The 17,897-nt window shown below is 32.7% G+C and overlaps 2 protein-coding genes across 2 annotated transcripts; one reads left to right on the top strand and one right to left on the bottom strand.

Moving 5' to 3' along the window:
• The first annotated feature begins 3,087 nt into the window (after positions 1-3,087).
• Positions 3,088-6,192, top strand: LOC123656393 (cationic amino acid transporter 4). The gene is made up of 6 exons (XM_045592083.1): positions 3,088-3,229; positions 3,465-3,713; positions 3,787-4,766; positions 4,853-5,069; positions 5,156-5,317; positions 5,972-6,192. The coding sequence occupies exons 1-6, from the start codon at positions 3,088-3,090 to the stop codon at positions 6,190-6,192; spliced, it is 1,971 nt and encodes a 656-aa protein (XP_045448039.1).
• A 3,814-nt stretch (positions 6,193-10,006) lies between these two features.
• LOC123656396 (acetyl-coenzyme A transporter 1) lies at positions 10,007-14,390 on the bottom strand. The gene is made up of 8 exons (XM_045592085.1): positions 14,216-14,390; positions 13,889-14,119; positions 13,447-13,736; positions 12,994-13,351; positions 12,175-12,294; positions 11,521-11,703; positions 10,881-11,102; positions 10,007-10,392 (listed from the first exon to the last, which is right to left on the bottom strand). Exons 2-8 carry the CDS (start codon positions 14,099-14,101, stop codon positions 10,225-10,227), a joined length of 1,554 nt encoding a protein of 517 aa, XP_045448041.1. The 5' UTR covers positions 14,102-14,119; positions 14,216-14,390; the 3' UTR covers positions 10,007-10,224.
• Between the last annotated feature and the right edge of the window lie 3,507 nt (positions 14,391-17,897).

Here is a 17,897-nt window from a genome sequence, read left to right as displayed (position 1 = left end):
TTGTGTGCATATCGGGTAGGTCTGAGAATAGGGCAGCATCTATTTTTCATACACCTGTTATAAGGGGGGGGGGGGATTTAAGGGGGATAATATATATCTATGGCAAAACAAATTTTACGGTGTCAGCTAGTTATTATATAAATATAAAAAATCGAAGGCATTCAAATTACACCCGTGCCAGATTGAACAGTTTTTCTACTTCTTTTATGAATACAAACTGTTTTAGTTTAATTAAACAGCTTCAAAAAATTCACCTGACATCTGATCTGATCATTAAAAAACCCGTTTTTGATAAACCCGAATTTTTATACTTCTATTTAATTTGTTTCATAAGAAAATATGAAATGGTTTTAATAAAAATAGATATTGATTTAAAATTAAAATCTGCATCTGATTTTTGTCAAAATAACTATTAATTAAGTCTGCATATTAAATATGTAAATTGTCATAATTATGTGTAAAACTTTAACCATTAAACTTCACCTACATACTGGACTTAATTTTATTTAAATAGTTACCAAATTGTTTATATTGGACATGCATAATAAAGGACAAAAAAGAAGTTCGTTACGTGTATATATTATATAGGTACCTACTTACTGCGGAAACGTAATTATATAGTTTTCATATGTGGAGAAATATCTTCCTTATATTGAGTTATTAAAATGTATAAAAAAAATTTAGTACATAGTAACCCAAAAGTAATAAATAGCTACAACATTATAGTAGAACTCACAAATACTATCATAATCATTATATAATTGTATTTATTTGTGTAATTTGTTTATGTTTACATATCAACAATAACGCCGACGACGTAGAATGTGGATTAAATTGTTTGAGGAAATTACCGCTTTTATTTTTTCTATGCCCATAACTTACCCTTGCCTACTTCGTTTTGAATATTTATTTGCGATAATTTTTTAACCGACTTCAAAAAAAGGAGGAGGTTACTCAATTCGCCCGTATATATATTTATATATTAATGTATGTTCGGAGATAACTCCGTTGTTTATAAACCGATTTTGATAATTCTTTATTTGTTGGAAAGGAGATATCCCTAATTTGGTACCATGATAAGGAAACCAGGATCTGATGATGGGATCCCTGAGAAATCGAGGGAAACTCTCAAAAATCCGCATAACTTTTCACTGGCGGGCTCTATCTAGATCATGTTGTCTGAGCATTAACTTCGTTTAAAATATCAAATCAAATTACTATCGAGCAAATTAATCTATACTTAAAAATGTTCAAAGCAAACGGACGAGCTTTGTGAGATGTAGGTAGTACAATCCCATTCCGACGAATTACCTACCAGATATTTCTAGCAAAGCGTCACGCGACAGGCACCAGCTTTAGAAGAAAGAATTATGTTAAAAAGTTATGATGTAACATCCTTTACTCCTTTTGAAGTCGATTAAAAAAGAGAAGTTTTGAAAAATTTTAAAACATTTCAATACGTGGATGGGCAACGCGTAGTCGTGCTAAGCAAAATTACTTTTGACTCTTATGGCAGAAAATGAAAATTGGATACTAGTAACTTTAGAAATTTTAATAACACCTTTATTGCTAATGTCCCTGTGGAAAAACTGCGATTTAAAATGTTAAGTTCCATAGGGGATCCTGATAGATATATCTGGATCGAAAAATGGCTAGATAAAAATTGTAAAAGTTGTAATTTAACGTATCAAATTTGAATAAAGTATTTGGAATCCCTGTTTCACACACACAATAGTTTACAATAAGTTCCCATCAATCATCGTTTTTTTTGGAACTTTCAGCAGGTGTATCATTACATAATCAACAATTCTACTTCATCATTAAAATAAACATACATGGTTTTCTGAGGATATAATAATTTAGAACATAGATAGCACTAAATTTTTTGGTTAAATCTAATGAAAAATATTATGTCACTTTTTACGAAAAAAAAACCTAGAATACAATCGGTTCTGTTAAGCAGCTATGACACTACAAATATATGCAGACACACTATAAACCTGTAGAATTCCTCTTTATCAATCAAGCGGCATTAAAAGAAGAGGCGTTTAGCCTTCTTGAGACTAAATAATTATGTTAAAACTAAAGTTCTCAAAACAATAAGTTAGTTTCTAGCAGGACTTTGTTTTTTTAGTAAGTTTTATATTATCATCTACACTTTTCACTCTATAGGTATTTACTAGATGACATACTTATTGATTAGTAAAATTTATTTAGTTTTATAATAAACTAGCTGACCCGGCGAACTTCGTATCGCCTAACACAAACTTTATCGTATGGTATTATAGTTCAAATTGACTTTTAAGTATTATCACAAATCTTTTGTATGGGAGTATAGAAAAGTGTTGTTTTTAGACTTTTTCAGGAAATATAAAAATTTTTTTTTGAATTTTTCTCTCCGTAAGAACCATCCTCGTACTTCAAGGAATATTTTAAAAAAAGAATTAGCGAAATCGGTCCAACCGTTCTCGAGTTTTGCGCTTAGCAACACATTCAGCGACTCATTTTTATATTACAGATTGTTTGTGTATATGTATTACAAGTGTATAAAGTTAAATTAAAATCAGGTTTTTTATAGAGATGATTGGCGTTTATTCTACAAGTTTACATTAAAAAAACAGTACCTTTTTTGTACTTGTTTTGTAAAATAATATAAGTACTTGCGGTTATTTGTCTAGTTATCATGGTTGTAATTAGTTCAGGTATTGAGTCCCTGAACTATTTTCAGTATGCATTAGATACTCCCCAACAATGTAAATAATATTTTGCTCATCCCCAAGAAATCGATTGAATGCGCGCGCAGGTTTTTTCTACAAGCCTATTATTGGAACATTGCAAACATTGTCAGCTGGCCAGACACAAAGTTATAACTGAACAACTGTGAATTGTAAAAAACAAGAGAAATCTATGTACGTAATTAATTGTTTTATATTAATATTGGCCTAGTACACTCCCTATAATACCATAAAAACTCTGTACTTTTTTGATTTTGGGTTATGTAAATGTAATTTTATTCGTAAAGAAAGGGTAATGGTTTAAAGTCTAGTCCTAGTAGTTTTATGTTTTTCTTTTCTTACAGTCTTCATCATGCCGGGAGCCAGGCATAAAATCCTGGGTCATGTACTCTCAGGATTTTGTCATAAAATGAACCGACGCAAACCTCTTTATGGAGACTCCTTGGATACTCCACTCAATCGTTGCCTTACCACTTTTGATATTACTTTGCTGGGTAAGCTATTGCATACTTTAAATTTTTTTGAACTTTACTGTAAAAGCCTCTTATTAAAAAAAATTTTTGACGTCCTCGTAGGCATATCCTATATCGTCGTAAGCATATTTCGTTCCCATTTATAATTTCTCTTAATATTTTCTTAATAACTACGATAAAATGTTACTGAAACACACTGGATGATTTTTTTTGTCCAAATGTACTTACTTGTCTTTAGGTAGAAAAAAAATTTCAGGTGTGGGTCATATGGTTGGAGCTGGTATCTATGTACTGACGGGAGCTGTGGCTCGAAACATGGCGGGACCGGCTACAGCGCTAAGTTTCCTCTTAGCCGGTATTACTTCTACGCTAGCTGCCCTGTGTTATGCGGAATTCGGGACTAGAATACCAAGGGCTGGAAGTGCATATGCTTATACTTATGTTAGCATTGGAGAGTTTTGGGCCTTTATTATAGGTTGGAATATTGTTCTCGAATACATGATAGGTAAGAGAAAAAACTCTATAATTTAAATGGAGCTAAATTTTATTTCATATTTTTATATAAAATATTTTTTCAGGCGCTGCTTCAGTAGCACGAGCTTGGTCAGGGTATTTAGATGCTATGCTCGATGGTGCAATCAGCAATGCAACTATAGCTGTGACGGGTGATCTTCACGAGACATTACTTAGTAGATACCCCGACGTATTAGCTTTTCTTATATGCATTGTAGCATCACTGATATTAGCAGTAGGTGTCAAAACTTCAGCCTATATCAACAATGGACTTACAATTTTAAACCTTATAGTAATTTCACTAGTAATATTTTTAGGATTTTACTATGCCGATATCAATAACTGGTCCGAGAAGAATGGTGGTTTCATGCCTTTCGGTTTTAGTGGCGTTCTCGCTGGTGCAGCAACTTGCTTCTATGCTTTTGTCGGTTTTGATAGCATATCTGCATCTAGTGAAGAAGCTAAGGATCCTTCGCGATCTATACCTATTGCAACCATACTTTCAATGGCAATGGTAGCCTTCGGTTATATTCTTGTTGCTATATCTTTAACTTTGATGGTTCCTTACACAAGTATTAATCCAGATGCCGCTTTGCCAGCAGCGTTAGGTGCTGTACATGCAGATTGGGCAAAATATGCAGTTGCAGTTGGAGCTGTTTGTGGAATGACTACTACTTTATTAGGATCTTTATTCTCCTTACCGCGTTGTTTATACGCCATGTCAGCCGATGGGCTTTTATTTGGATTCCTTAGCGATGTTAACAATAAATCTCAAATTCCTATTTCAAATCTTATTATATCAGGGTTATCATCAGCCTTTATCGCACTATTATTCGATTTAGAGAAACTTGTTGAGTTTATGTCAATCGGTACATTGTTAGCATATACGATTGTGAGTGCAGCTGTTATTATTCTAAGATATAGACCATCACCACCTTCGGAAGACAAGATCTTTGGATCACCACATTTGGATTCACCTATCGATAGAGAAGATAGCTCTGCGACTGGTACTCCAGGGACCGATGGAGGATCTTCTTCTTCTGAGGTAACTGAGATTTATACCGTTTGGAAGCAAAGTTAATATCGGCACTATAGAATAATAATATTGGCTCTAATTTTTTGTTCCAACAGATGTTTGAAGCTCTTACGGTCGGAAGGCTTCGAGTACAGTATGCTTGGCTAGAGCCTCTTGTAGGCGGACGCGCACCGGGTAGCGCGGTCACAAGTTGCGTCTATATCTTCACTGTAGCGGCTGCAGCATTATGCGCCCACAACCACTTTCTAGCAGAACCTGCTGGATTGTGGGCGTTATTGCCGGATTTTGTTCTGAGTTTCATAATTATTGCTTGTAAGTAGTTGTTTATAAGACTACGCATTACATATTTTACTTCTTTTGATTTTTTGTTAATTTTGAATATATTTTTTTATTCACAGGTTTGGTAATAATATGGGCTCATCAGCAGAGTCCTGTCCGTTTACCGTTCAGAGTGCCCTGGGTTCCCTTACTTCCGGCTGCTAGTGTCATGCTCAACGTTGAATTAATGATCAACCTCAATGCACTTACTTGGGCACGCTTTACTATTTGGATGACTTTTGGTAAGCAATCGAATTAAATAAACTTTATAATAATCGTTGAGTATGTATAAGTTAATATCATAAAGCACAATATTTTAACGATAAAATTGTTATCGCTTTTTAGTATATTATAGGGTTGGATCCATAAAAGTAATCTACTGTCTACGCATATAATAAAATTGTAGCCGTGTGATGTCTGAATTAAAACAAAAAACGAATCTAAAAATAACTGTATTATATTAAAAAATTTATCCGTACTACAAAAAAAGAGGAGGTTCTCAATTCGACTATCTTTTTTATTGTATCTGGATTTTTTCGGCATTACGACACGTCATGTTAAAATGTTAAAAGCTGTTCCATCATATTATTTTCTGTTTCCACGAAATTAAAGTTAAACTTTAAGTTTGAATATACTTATATAAATAGCATGCAATAATGATATATATTAGTGGACAAAACATTTTTAAATGAGGTATTAATCAAACTTAAAGTTTTACTTTTTACGTCCCTCAATCTCGCGAGTCCCTATAACATCAATCGTGCCGGTGGGCGTGCCGGTATCTGCAAATTCATTACTTTTTAATATATATATATTTTTTGATTTGGCTTATCACGCCTATTTAAAAATTCAATATAGTATTGCTATAATAAAATACTATTTGAATAATATTTCAGGTCTTCTCCTGTATTTCCTGTACGGCATCCACCACACCAAGCTGGGCGAGGGCGTCACAGGTTTGCTATCTCGCTCTAACAGTGGTACCGCCCACAGTTGGGGCTCAGTCGATAAAACTAGCTCGTTAGCGAGACGCGTCGGTAGATTAGGCAAAGGCAGTAAGAGTGATGATCGTAAGCCGATCATATGCGAGGATGAGCTCGCTAGGCGGGAACCGTGATTTTAAATACTGGATAATATATCGCGGTCTTAACTTTGCGTTGAACCCCAATTATGTTTTTATTCTATTTTAATGAGTTTTTGATTACAATTTTGAATCTTCAATACGAAATAGTAATCTCGCACTAACAGAGGAACAGCCCTCAGCTGGGTCTCAGTCGATAAGACTAGCTCACTAGCAAGACGCGTCGGATTACGGCGCGGTAGATTAAGCAAATAAGAAGTAAGAGTGACAATCGTAAGTCAATCATATGCAACGATGAGCTCACTAGGCGGGAACCATGATTTTAAATATCAGATAATGTGCCGTGGTCTTAATTTTGAGTAGAACCCGATTGATGTATTTATTCTATATCACTAAATTTTCAATTACAATATTAAATCTTCCATACGAACTAGCAATAAACACTGTAAATGTTTTAATTTCGATTCTTTATGCTTAGACATGTGCGCGCGCATTCATTGGCTAGCTAACTTTAGGTTGCATAAGGCATCGGTTTTTTGTTACGGTGTGCGTGCGCATTGTAATTATTAACTCTAATCATTTTTAACAGACTTCAAAAAATGTGTAATGTATGTTCGGGAATAACTCCATTGTTTATGAACCGATTTTGATAATTCTTGTTTCGTTGGAAAGGAGATATCCCTAGTTTGGTACCATGATAAGGAAACGAGGATCTGATGATGGGATCCCAGAGAAATCGAGGGAATCTCTCGAAAAGCCGCATAACTTTTTACTGGGTGTACCGATTTTGATGATTTTTAATTCACATTTAAATTTAATCGAGATCTGATTACAACTTTTGGAGTAATCTTTGATAATGCGCATTTACTCGACAATTTTTTCGTCTACCTACGTTGTATTAGTTGTCGATATAATTGAAGGCGGTTTTTCTTCGTTTGCCTGCAAACACAATTATTCCTTAACGCGCCAAAATAAATATAACTTTAAACACCTGTTTAGAAGTAAGTAGGTGTAATTATTATTCTTTTCATTCTAAGTAGGTATTTGTTTATCTGTGAACTAGGACTGCTTTTGTAAAACAAAAATTTAATTATATCACATTTTAATTCGACAATTGCAATTTTATATAAATTGGAAGCAAATCAAATTTGGTATGTATTTCAATTTTGAAATGAAGGAATGGTTTCAATTCAATGTACCTATTTACGCCGTGGCTGAATAAGAAAAAGGAGACCAAAAGATACTGATGAATTAATTTATCATTACGATGGATTTTAATCCAAAATGATAGATTAATGATAATCTCATGATACATTGTTTTTGCTATAAAAACACAGTGAATTTTCATAATCTGATTATCAATTATTCCAAAATAATAATTAATATGCATATATTATAATATTATATCTAAAATTATAGTGGTAAGTCGTTGATGTAAATAGTTTAATGGCTTAAGAAGTAACAATAGTTGTGTTGTTCTATTGATATTTTATAAACTGTTTTCTTAAATGTTTTTGAATGACTTGTGAATCGGAATCTGTTTTTAATTGTATTAGGTACTTGTATAATTTAATTGAAAGCACAAATACGGTGTACTCTACGATATTATTTTGACAATTTATCGCGCAAATTCAAAACAGGTTTATTTAAATATATAAGGCAGTCATTTGTTATTACATATTTTTGTATTACTATTATTAAATAGTCTACTCAAAAATTATATTGATGTTGCCAAATTTTTAGCACGTACAGACAGTTAGACAAATCTAAAAAAACAATAGGTATCCTATATTTACTCGACATAAGAGGTATAGTAAGTAATGAAAATAGGATTGTGTATTTATGGTATGTAGGAGGTAAGTTCCAGAAATATACAGAGAAATGAGAAGATCCGTTATTATTACCGGGTTTTTATTTAAACCAAAATGTAGTTTTACTTCATGGTCAAGACTAAAGTTAATAATTTTTTTTTATGTTCTTAATACTAAAATATAAAATAAATCAATTTTCAGTTAAATACTTTTATTATTATTCTTACTTATATAACATGTTATTGCTTGAGAGTTTTTTATATTAAATGTATGTGATTGGCTGCATAACATTTTTGAAAACTTTTTTTTTACACACTTCCAATTGACAATGTGTTATAATTATAGTGTAGTTTTAGTACACACGCTTAAAATGAGATATGTTAATAATAAATTATTGATTACTAAACATTCACACACAAATAATAATTATTTATAGTTGTATTTTAGTGATTATAATGATTTTGAACCATTCGCATAAAATTGTCGTCAAATTTACTGTTATTAAGTATGAATTGTAATATTTTAAGAAATGTTGATGTGTATATAAATAAATTATAGAAAACATTCGCTTTTGATTCCCTGTATTCATTCTAAAATATACAATTACAATAATACTATATCATCATTATAAAACTAACTGGACATATTTTACTATTAAAATAAAAACAAAATAAGAAACTATAAGAAATTAATTTTCTTAACTATCACAATAATATTCATCTAAGTTCTTAATCACATCCTTTTGGAGATGCTCTGTCCCTATAGAGACATAAAAAATACAAATCACTTGTATAGAACAATACTAAAAAATGGAATTAGTAAAAAAGTACCAATTTTATTGAGCTCACATGCTAGTATGCTACAACTTGAGGAAAATTATAACAAATTAAAAGAACCGTGTCCCGGATAGTATGCATTCTGGGCCATGACGAGTACCGAAGTACCTTATATATCATTAGATAGTACATAGCCCATTTCGATAGAATATATCCATTCTTAGGAATGTATTTAGTCGGCACACTTTGTAAGCAAAAAAGCCAACTACGTTATATTAGGATGGCAGAAGTTCATTGTGCAGTTTCACCCTTTCATTTGTGAAAATATCGCCTATAGGTGAATTAAATTAAATTATAATTTATCTGTTAAATTAAATTATAATTTATCTGTTAAATTTTACAGGGCACTGTATATCTTTTTGCGATCACAACACCTTCTCCTGGTGACGGTGGTAACGGTCATAATGTAAACTTTGACGGCCAAGTCTCTAGAAATATGTTATCATGGAAGGAAAAGACTCAATACAATATCATAGTAACTATTATTTGGCACTTAGGGCATGCATGGCATCTGACACATCCAATAAAATCTTCATCAACAGAAATGGGAGACATATTTATGCATTTTGACAGTTTTGATGAAGAATCTTCACAGATATAAACGTCTATTAAGTCTCCAATGTTGGGTTGCCTATAATCATACGCCCAATTCAATTACCGGCAATCATGTACAATATAGGTAGATTTTTTTATCGGAGGTTAAAATTTTTGTTATTTCTGACTACCTTGATTCCGGTGCTGCGGTAAGTGTACTCATGCTCCATAATGCGACTATCACGCGTTATTTTCGAACAAATTTACGTAAAAACGATCTTTACTGCAAGATCAAAATACGATACGAACTGACCTTTAACGACTGACAAATAGACACTTTTAAAAGGTGGTAGGTTAATTTCAACCTCAAAACTTCAACCACGATATCTCTGTAACAGCGGGGTTTACACGAAAATAGTTGTCCGGGGGGGTAAAAACCCGCACTCCCTCCCACCCCCACCCCCCTTTCCCCCCAACACCATTAATTTCTCGCCGGGATTGTACATAATTACCCAATTACCTAATAATGAAACTATTTTACTGTGAATGTACTCATAAACCCCTATTCATTAGTATTCGATTCATTAATGGACGCACCATGACCCAAATCGGGACACGGTTCTTTGTCACAGTTGTTGTAAAGATAATGTAAAAGTCCATCCACCTATGTATAATACAAACCAATATATTAAGTATAAATAAATAGAATTACTACTAACCTTGAAATGAGAAAATGTATTAGAACAATTGGTGATCCATGAAAAAGCTTTTAAATTATCATAATCAATTTATCATACATACTGTATAATCATTTAGAGCTAAGAGAATTGCTGCTTTTAGTTTGTGCCTATTTGTATCATATAATAGTAATAATATTGAATTCAGTCTTATCTGTTACGACCTATCTGCCAAGCTGTATTAGGTAATCTTTGAAGTCGGTTGATGGTTTTCTTGCCCCACTGTAGCCAAAGAAAACCGGCTACAAGACATATTACAACTTCTATGTAGAAACCGTCAATTCTCACGTCACACGTACCGCCACTATTTTTACATACCTAAAAATAATATTAAAAATTTGTTAGTAAATTATGTTACAGTTCGCGTCATGTAAAAAGAACGCTGGCCTTGAAGTTGCGCAGAAGCGATTTATCGGTCTATTTGGTGGTATGGGGTGTTTATCACTTGTCGCATGCTTGCCAGTGTCCTATTTGTTGGACAGTTCGACGCCGACTCAAAATACTATCGCACACAAAAGTTTTGAATTACGAAATAGTTTTACATAGAGAAGTGAGAAAAATTATTTATAATATTATATAATTCGCGTCATGTAAAAACAACGCTGGCTGTCAAAATGCGCAAAGGCGATTTACATTTTACATTACCATTATACGAAGCCGCGAGTGAAAGCCTAATTAAAAAATAAAACAGTAGTACTTTTGTGCGCGAGTATACCCATGCGCAAACGCACATACCCTCCAGTTTCTTTCAGCGTTCTTTTTACATGACGCGAACTATCATCAAATTAACACAATTCAAAAATTACCTCAGTTTCTAACTGTGTAGAGCAAGTGTTATCTGTAAGTTCTGATGCATTACATGTCTTGTAAGTCAAATGGTCTATAGCCCAAAGAGCTAACGTATTAGGCCAATTGGTGCCTAAGTTTGACACTGTGTTCAATAACGTCATATAAGTACCACCAACAGCTGGGTCCGACACTTTAGCGAAAAACGCCATTACCGCCACAAACATGCAGTATAGACAAGTCTGAAAATATAATTATTAAAAATAAGTAATTATATTAAAAATTTTATATTGAGAAATTTAACAAACAATAATTATAACATAATATGCTAAACAATACAGAATGCAACACATATACATTTGTGTTTAAACTTTAACTGTAACTAACACTATGATTTATATGTAAATCTGCCGGATCTGTGACTTGCTTGTGATTGCACTTACAATAAGCACCGAAATTTCACAGCCAGCACCAAATTGTTTATATATAACATTTTACACATAATTCAAATTAACAAATATCTTTAACATACCAAAGCAGTCATCTGTTGCCAAGGTAAGCAACTTAATGTTTGTGTTAGAGGTAACAGTTGACCTAATCGGTCAGTTACTTTTTGAATTGAACAAATAATTTTATTTAAGTTATATAAAATTAACTCACTTGATGAAAGACATACAGCATCATTAAAATACAAAGGTAGAAATATGAAGGTCCAGAGTCACCAAGTAAACTTGGTGTGAGAGCTACCAGTGCTGCTGCCAGTGGGCCCACTAACAGTCGTAGGGGAAAAGCACGCAACCAGAGCGATAGAGGCATTGGCCCTGTTGTGTATTTTGCAAGAATCTATAAAAGAATAGTTATAAATCTATAAAAATGTATCTATATGGAATAAGAAATTAAGTGAGATTATAATGTCATATTTATACTTAACGTATTTTTTTTTCATAAAAACCCAATCCCTAAAGTAATGTAAAACAAATATATCTTAACTTTTTATGAAATCACCTAATAATATTGTAAAACTGAAAAGTTTGTTTGTTTAAACGCACTAATCTCTGGTTCTAAAGAGGTTGCTAAATGCTGGTTCGAATTTAATTATTTTTTTGTTTTGGATAGCACATTTACTGAGAAAGGCCAGAGGTTATTTTATTCTAAAATTAACGCATGTAAACCTACAGGGCACATCTAGTTTGCTAATATATTAACGGACATTAAAATTTTAAATAGTCGTTTTTTTTTTGTTTCAGTTGAAGTAGTACTTTTTTTTAATTATACTACAGTAGTATTTCTTTAATGATGGTAATGTCTACATACCACAGGCATGATAATTTGAACTGGAACTAATGGTACAGCTAAAAGTGCCATATCTTCCCGTGGCACTCCTGCTTCGACTAGCTTCAAACCTGACACAGCATCACTAGCACAGAAGCCAATCTATAAAATAAATACAAAATTCAAGTTAATTTAAATTTGAAAATAAATTCATTTTCAAATTTAATTTTTTTTGATTAAACTTTCAAGATTTAGATATTTAATTTCTTTCAAACTAAGTCCAATATTTGCTGCGTGATTACGGCATTAAAGAATATTACCACCCCCTTTTTTCCCGTTGGTGTTGTAAGAGGCGACTAAGGGGTAACACAGTTCCACTACCACCTTAGAGCTTAAGATACTGACCGATGGCAGGATAACCATCCAACTACTGGCTTTAAAATACACAGGTCAAAGACAACAAAGCCTGGCTGCTTGTTGTCGTGATCACCATCCCGCCTGCCCGGTGTGGTGACACACATGAATTCACGCTACTTTTAGGATGAACTTGTGGATACTTAGGTCCAGCAGTGGACTGCGATAGGGTGAAGTGATGATGATGATGATGATGATGATGATGATGATGATGATGATGATGATGATGATGATGATGATGATGATGATGATGATGATGAAGTTCAATATAATGTTAAGTTTCTTAACATAATTTTAAATTTGTTCCTATTTAAAAATTATTCTATTACAAATTTTCTTTTAAACCTAATTAGAAATGGAATTGTGAAAAAATGGAGGTCACTAGATTTAAAAAATACCTCCTGAATAAGAATATTAGTAGTTAAAGTAATTGTTACTTAAGTTTACCTTTGCTGTAAAGAGTACGAGGGCTAAAGTTCTCACAGCTGGCAACTTTACAATTGTTAAAAGCTGTTTGTATGCATTTACAATGTCATTCATGCCCTTTGGTTCACTCTCCTTTAAATTTATTTGGTCATTGGCTTCATGCTTAAAAACTGCAACTATAGTTGTAGTTACAATAAAAACCCAACCCCAGAATAAAAGAAAACCAGATAGAGTTACAAGACCAGTCTCCTCAGATACAGTTCTAATATATTTATTGCAGAAATAAGGTGATTCTAATGCCAAAAATAAGACATATCCAAGAAAGAATCCTGCTGTTTGACCCACTGTATTGCACGTTGAGGCATGTCCCACATTACGTCTGAAAATATAATTATTATGAAGATTATTTTAAACTATTAATAAATAGGATATTGAAAGAAAATTTATATTTGTAATGAATGTTAAAATAATTACCGTTTCAGCATTGTCAAAGCCCAACCATCAACTGCAATGTCTTGAGTAGCTGCCAAGAAGTTAAGAAATAAAAATGATATTGTAAGCATTGTCATACGTGGTGCTTGTTCATGCTGTCCAAGCCAGTCAGTCATACTATATGACATAATGATCATAACAATGCCAATTAAATACTGAACGGGCACTAGCCATGTTTTTCTCCTTCCGAATTCGGGCCAAAAGATAGCATCCACTATTGGTGCCCATAACAGTTTTATACTAAAGGGCCAGTTCACAAAACTAAACTCAGCCTGTAATCATGAAAAGAAAAATTAATTTTTTTTCAAATAGTATAGCTATTAAAATTACATTTTTATAGCAGTTATTTTTTACTACACAGTTATATTGCCTAGTTTATGTTTGTGGATAAGTTGTTTAATAAAACATAATTATAATATTTAACCTGTTGTGTGTATGTAATTCCCTTATTTTGTAACAGCATAGGAACTGCTCCTGCAAGTCCTAAGGGAATCCCTTGAAGTGTATACAGAAATAGCAGCACAGCAATATTTATTTCATCGCCTTTGATGTTACTCTGTCCACTAATTGGAGCGGTATCGCCATTCTCCACTAATTGTTCATTTTCAATCGACCGTTTTCTTCTTGTCAGGGACATTATTATAGAGTATAGTGTCTAAAATTGAAAAAAAAAATCGCCACGTTCATAAAGATTAAAAACCCATTTTATTTTCATTAAATATTATGACTTAAATATTGAACATTTTTGTACCTTAATTTTTACTAATTTTAAAATTAACTTCAAAGATAAAGACTGAGTCTAGTATATCAGATATTGATTTAACCTGAGCTGTTTAAATATAATTTTATTTATTTCTCTAGTTTGTACTTAAAAATTCCATAAGCCACACGCGTACTACCACGTAAACTTCGAAATTTTTACAACAACTTGAACATTGAATGATGTTGTTGTTTTAAAATTTATCCCCAATAGGGAAAGGCAAAGGACTATAATCCATACAGCCTAGTCTGAATTTGTAAGTTTCGTTCTGATATATCAAAAGGCCGGAGCCAAGTCTGAAGTAACTTTATTGTTCTTCTGATTCGATGACTGGTAGAGTAAGGCCGAAACCAAGTCTGAAATTTCATATTTTCGTCTACTCTTCTTTGTCTATAAGTGATAGGCGAGGTCGAAACCAAGTCTGTAATAGGCCGAAGCCTGAAATATCAAAATAAAATTTCACATCCGATGAATGAAGGTCCTGATCCTGTTTCAAATATCATTGATAGTATTGCAAATAAATTCAAATATACTAGTATAGTTATCCAAATTAGTCAATAAATCTTGTGTATTGCGCGGGACATTTTTTGGTCCAGAAGTTGATAACAAGTTGGCTATAAATAAGAGGCGTTCCAGATTAAAAGCGGAGCATTCAAAAAATATGTGATCTAAAGACTGTGTAGAGTTGTTGGTGCAATGTGGGCAAGCGGGCGATGAGATGATACGCATACGATTCAAGTGTGCATTAAATCTGCAATGTCCAAATCTCAAGCGGCATAGTATTGTATAATATTTTCTGCTTCTATGTTGATGCGATTTAGTAAACCAAGGACTTTTTCCAATATCTTGATTTATCTGAGCATACCAAGATCCTTTTCTTAACAAGGTTTGTCGCCAAAGATCACGCCAATCAGATAGGATTTTTGATTTAATAGCAACTAATAGATCAGTGTATGGTACGGCAACATTCTCATCAACAGGGCTGCCGCTGTCACTGTCAACAATTGAACGTGCCAGAAAGTCCACATGTTCATTTCCCCTTACTCCTATATGTGAAGGTGTCCACAATAATTTGATGTTGTAGTTTCTTCTGGATAGTTGATAAAGGAGATGTCTTATTTCTAAAATGATGAAGTTTGTATTAGCACTGAATTGATAATTATCTAAAGCCTTTAGAACGCTCATACTGTCAGTAATGATCAGCCAATATTGATTAGTTTGTTTTTTAATGAATTCTAGGGCAGCAGTAATTGCTAGAGCTTCAGCTGTAAATATTGATATCTCCTTTTTCAATCTGACGCCTTGGCCAAACTTCAGATGAGGTACATAATAGGCCATGGAAACATTTATATCATTTTTTGATCCATCTGTGTAAACTTGTTTGAACTTATCAGAGTATTGTGCTATGAGGTTGTAAACTTCCTGGCGCTCTTTTAGCTTATGGTCAATAATAATATCGATTTGATTAATAAGACAGTCAAACTCCTTTTCGTAACACATCCAATTGCTAGAACTGTGTATTTTGTGTTGGTTATTTAGATTTAACATGAATGAATATTCGAAGAGAATAAATGGGTTATTAGAAGTTAATGGAGCATTTACAGGATATTTACTATGTAAGTAATTAAGCTTTTTAATTAGAGGATGATTACTAATGGAAAACAGTTTTAGCAAAAAACAGTATTTCAAATATTTAAATCTAAGGTGTAAAGGGGAAATGTTGCACTCGACCTGTAACGAATTAATTGGGGTTGTTTTCATGGCGCCAGTGATAAGTCTCAGGCTGTGATTTTGAATAATATTTAATTTGTTAACCAACTTGTCATTAGCAGAAAAACATAGAAATCCATATTCAAAATGACTGCGTACAAGAGATTTATATAGGGTAAGAAGGATTTTTGGATCAGAACCCCAATATGTTTTTGCAAGAGACTTTAAAATATTAAGAGCCTTAAGAGCTCTATCAACTATGTGGTCTACATATTTGTTCCATGATAAGTTATTCATGAATATAACACCTAAAAATTTAACTTCATTTGTGATAAGAAGAGATATATTATTATAGTTTATTTTAATTCTTTCAGACCCTACTTTATTAAAAACTATGACTTTAGACTTTTCAAAGCTAATGTCCAATGCAAGATAATTAAAATAAGAATTTAATTTAACTAAAGCTTCGTTTAACTTAAGATTTAGGGTAGTTATATTATTACTAGAACAATAGACTACCAAATCATCAGCAAACTGTAAATTGTATATATGAGAGCCTAGAATTAAGTTTAATCTATGTATATAAAGTGTGAAAATCAATGGACTCAAAATGCTACCTTGACATGTACCTTTATGAGAAAGCCTTGGACCAATAAGTCTATTATTATACTTAACAAATACCTTCCTACTGTGCAAAAAATTAAAAATCCATTGTATAACTTTTACAGGTAAACCAATCGCAGCTAATTCCGTGGATAGAATATGATGGTTAACATTATTAAAGGCTCCAACTACATCGAAGAAAACTCCAGCGAGAGCTTGCTTTGATTGTATAGCATTATAAATATCAAGATGTAAGTGAGCAATGCTCTCCCTTGAAGACCTGCCTTTTCTAAAACCAAACTGATTAGAAGGTAAAATATGATTAGACTCTATGAAATGTTCCAATCTTTGTTTTAAAAGTTGTTCAAATATTTTTCCCATGCAAGAAGTCAATGCTATAGGTCTATATGAATCAAAGTTAAACTTGTCCTTGTTGGGTTTTAAGATAGGTACTAAACAATCAACCTTCCAATCCATAGGAATAAGATTATGCTCCCAAAGAAGATTCAGGATATTTAATAAAATTAGTTTAGATTGAGAAGACAGGTGTTTAAGCATTTTATATGAAATGTAGTCAAGGCCAGGTGTAGAGTCTTTTCTGGATGAAATAGCAGAATTTAATTCGACAATGGTAAAAGATTTTATAATAAAATTTTGATTAGGAAGAATATGGCAGAAAGAATTAAGATTAAAGGCTGGCTCTACAGTATCTGGAGTATATTTTTTGAGAAAATCAAAGATCCAAGAATAGTCAGAGTTGTTATGGGAAGGTGGAAAATAGCTTTTGTTAAATTTTCGCATATACGTCCAAATGACTGATATAGGAGTCGATCTGTTAAATTGTTCACAAAGTTTTATCCAACTGTTTCTTCTCTCATTTCTGATAATATATTTTTTGGTGGCTTGTAGTCTTTTAAAATTAATGTAATTAGCCTCAGTGGGATCAGATTTAAAAGTCAAATAAGCGTTTTTGCTATTTAATACGGCTTTGGTGCAATTGAAATTCCACCAAGGAAGAAGTTTTTTTTTTTATTTAAGTTAGAAGGAGAGCATGAAGATAAAGCTGTATTAACCAAAGAGTGCTTAGAAATAGAAGATGATTTCCACAGTGCTGAGTGTAAAATATCTGTAAATTTTGTGTAGTTATGAAGGGGGTCTTGTGTATCAAGAGAAAATTCAGTGAGCAATAGTTGGACATTTAAATTATAAATGTTCCAATCAACGTTGTTCAGGTTAGGGAAGCAGGGTAGTGAGCTACTATTGGGAATAGGAGTGGCATTGTAATGATTGTTATTAAGTAAAATTTTTGTGATTACAGGAAAGTGGTAGCTGCCTAAGGGATCGTCATGTACTGACCAGT

Source organism: Melitaea cinxia, chromosome 9 (genome assembly GCF_905220565.1).
Source record: "Melitaea cinxia chromosome 9, ilMelCinx1.1, whole genome shotgun sequence".
NCBI classification, from domain to species: domain Eukaryota; kingdom Metazoa; phylum Arthropoda; class Insecta; order Lepidoptera; family Nymphalidae; genus Melitaea; species Melitaea cinxia.
Note: the sequence above shows the minus strand (reverse complement) of the source record. Positions and strands in the feature narration are given on the sequence as shown.

Excerpts from the sequence above, each read along its gene's own strand:
- LOC123656393 (XM_045592083.1), top strand. The coding sequence starts at position 3,088 with ATGCCGGGAGCCAGGCATAAAATCCTGGGTCATGTACTCTCAGGATTT. Across the intron at positions 3,714-3,786 it reads TGTTCTCGAATACATGATAG|GCGCTGCTTCAGTAGCACGA; the intron begins GTAAGAGAAAAA and ends ATATTTTTTCAG. Across the intron at positions 5,318-5,971 it reads TACTATTTGGATGACTTTTG|GTCTTCTCCTGTATTTCCTG; the intron begins GTAAGCAATCGA and ends ATAATATTTCAG.
- LOC123656396 (XM_045592085.1), bottom strand. The coding sequence starts at position 14,101 with ATGTCCCTGACAAGAAGAAAACGGTCGATTGAAAATGAACAATTAGTG. Across the intron at positions 11,704-12,174 it reads TTCAAATTATCATGCCTGTG|ATTCTTGCAAAATACACAAC; the intron begins GTATGTAGACAT and ends ATTCTTTTATAG. Across the intron at positions 10,393-10,880 it reads CTACACAGTTAGAAACTGAG|GTATGTAAAAATAGTGGCGG; the intron begins GTAATTTTTGAA and ends TATTATTTTTAG.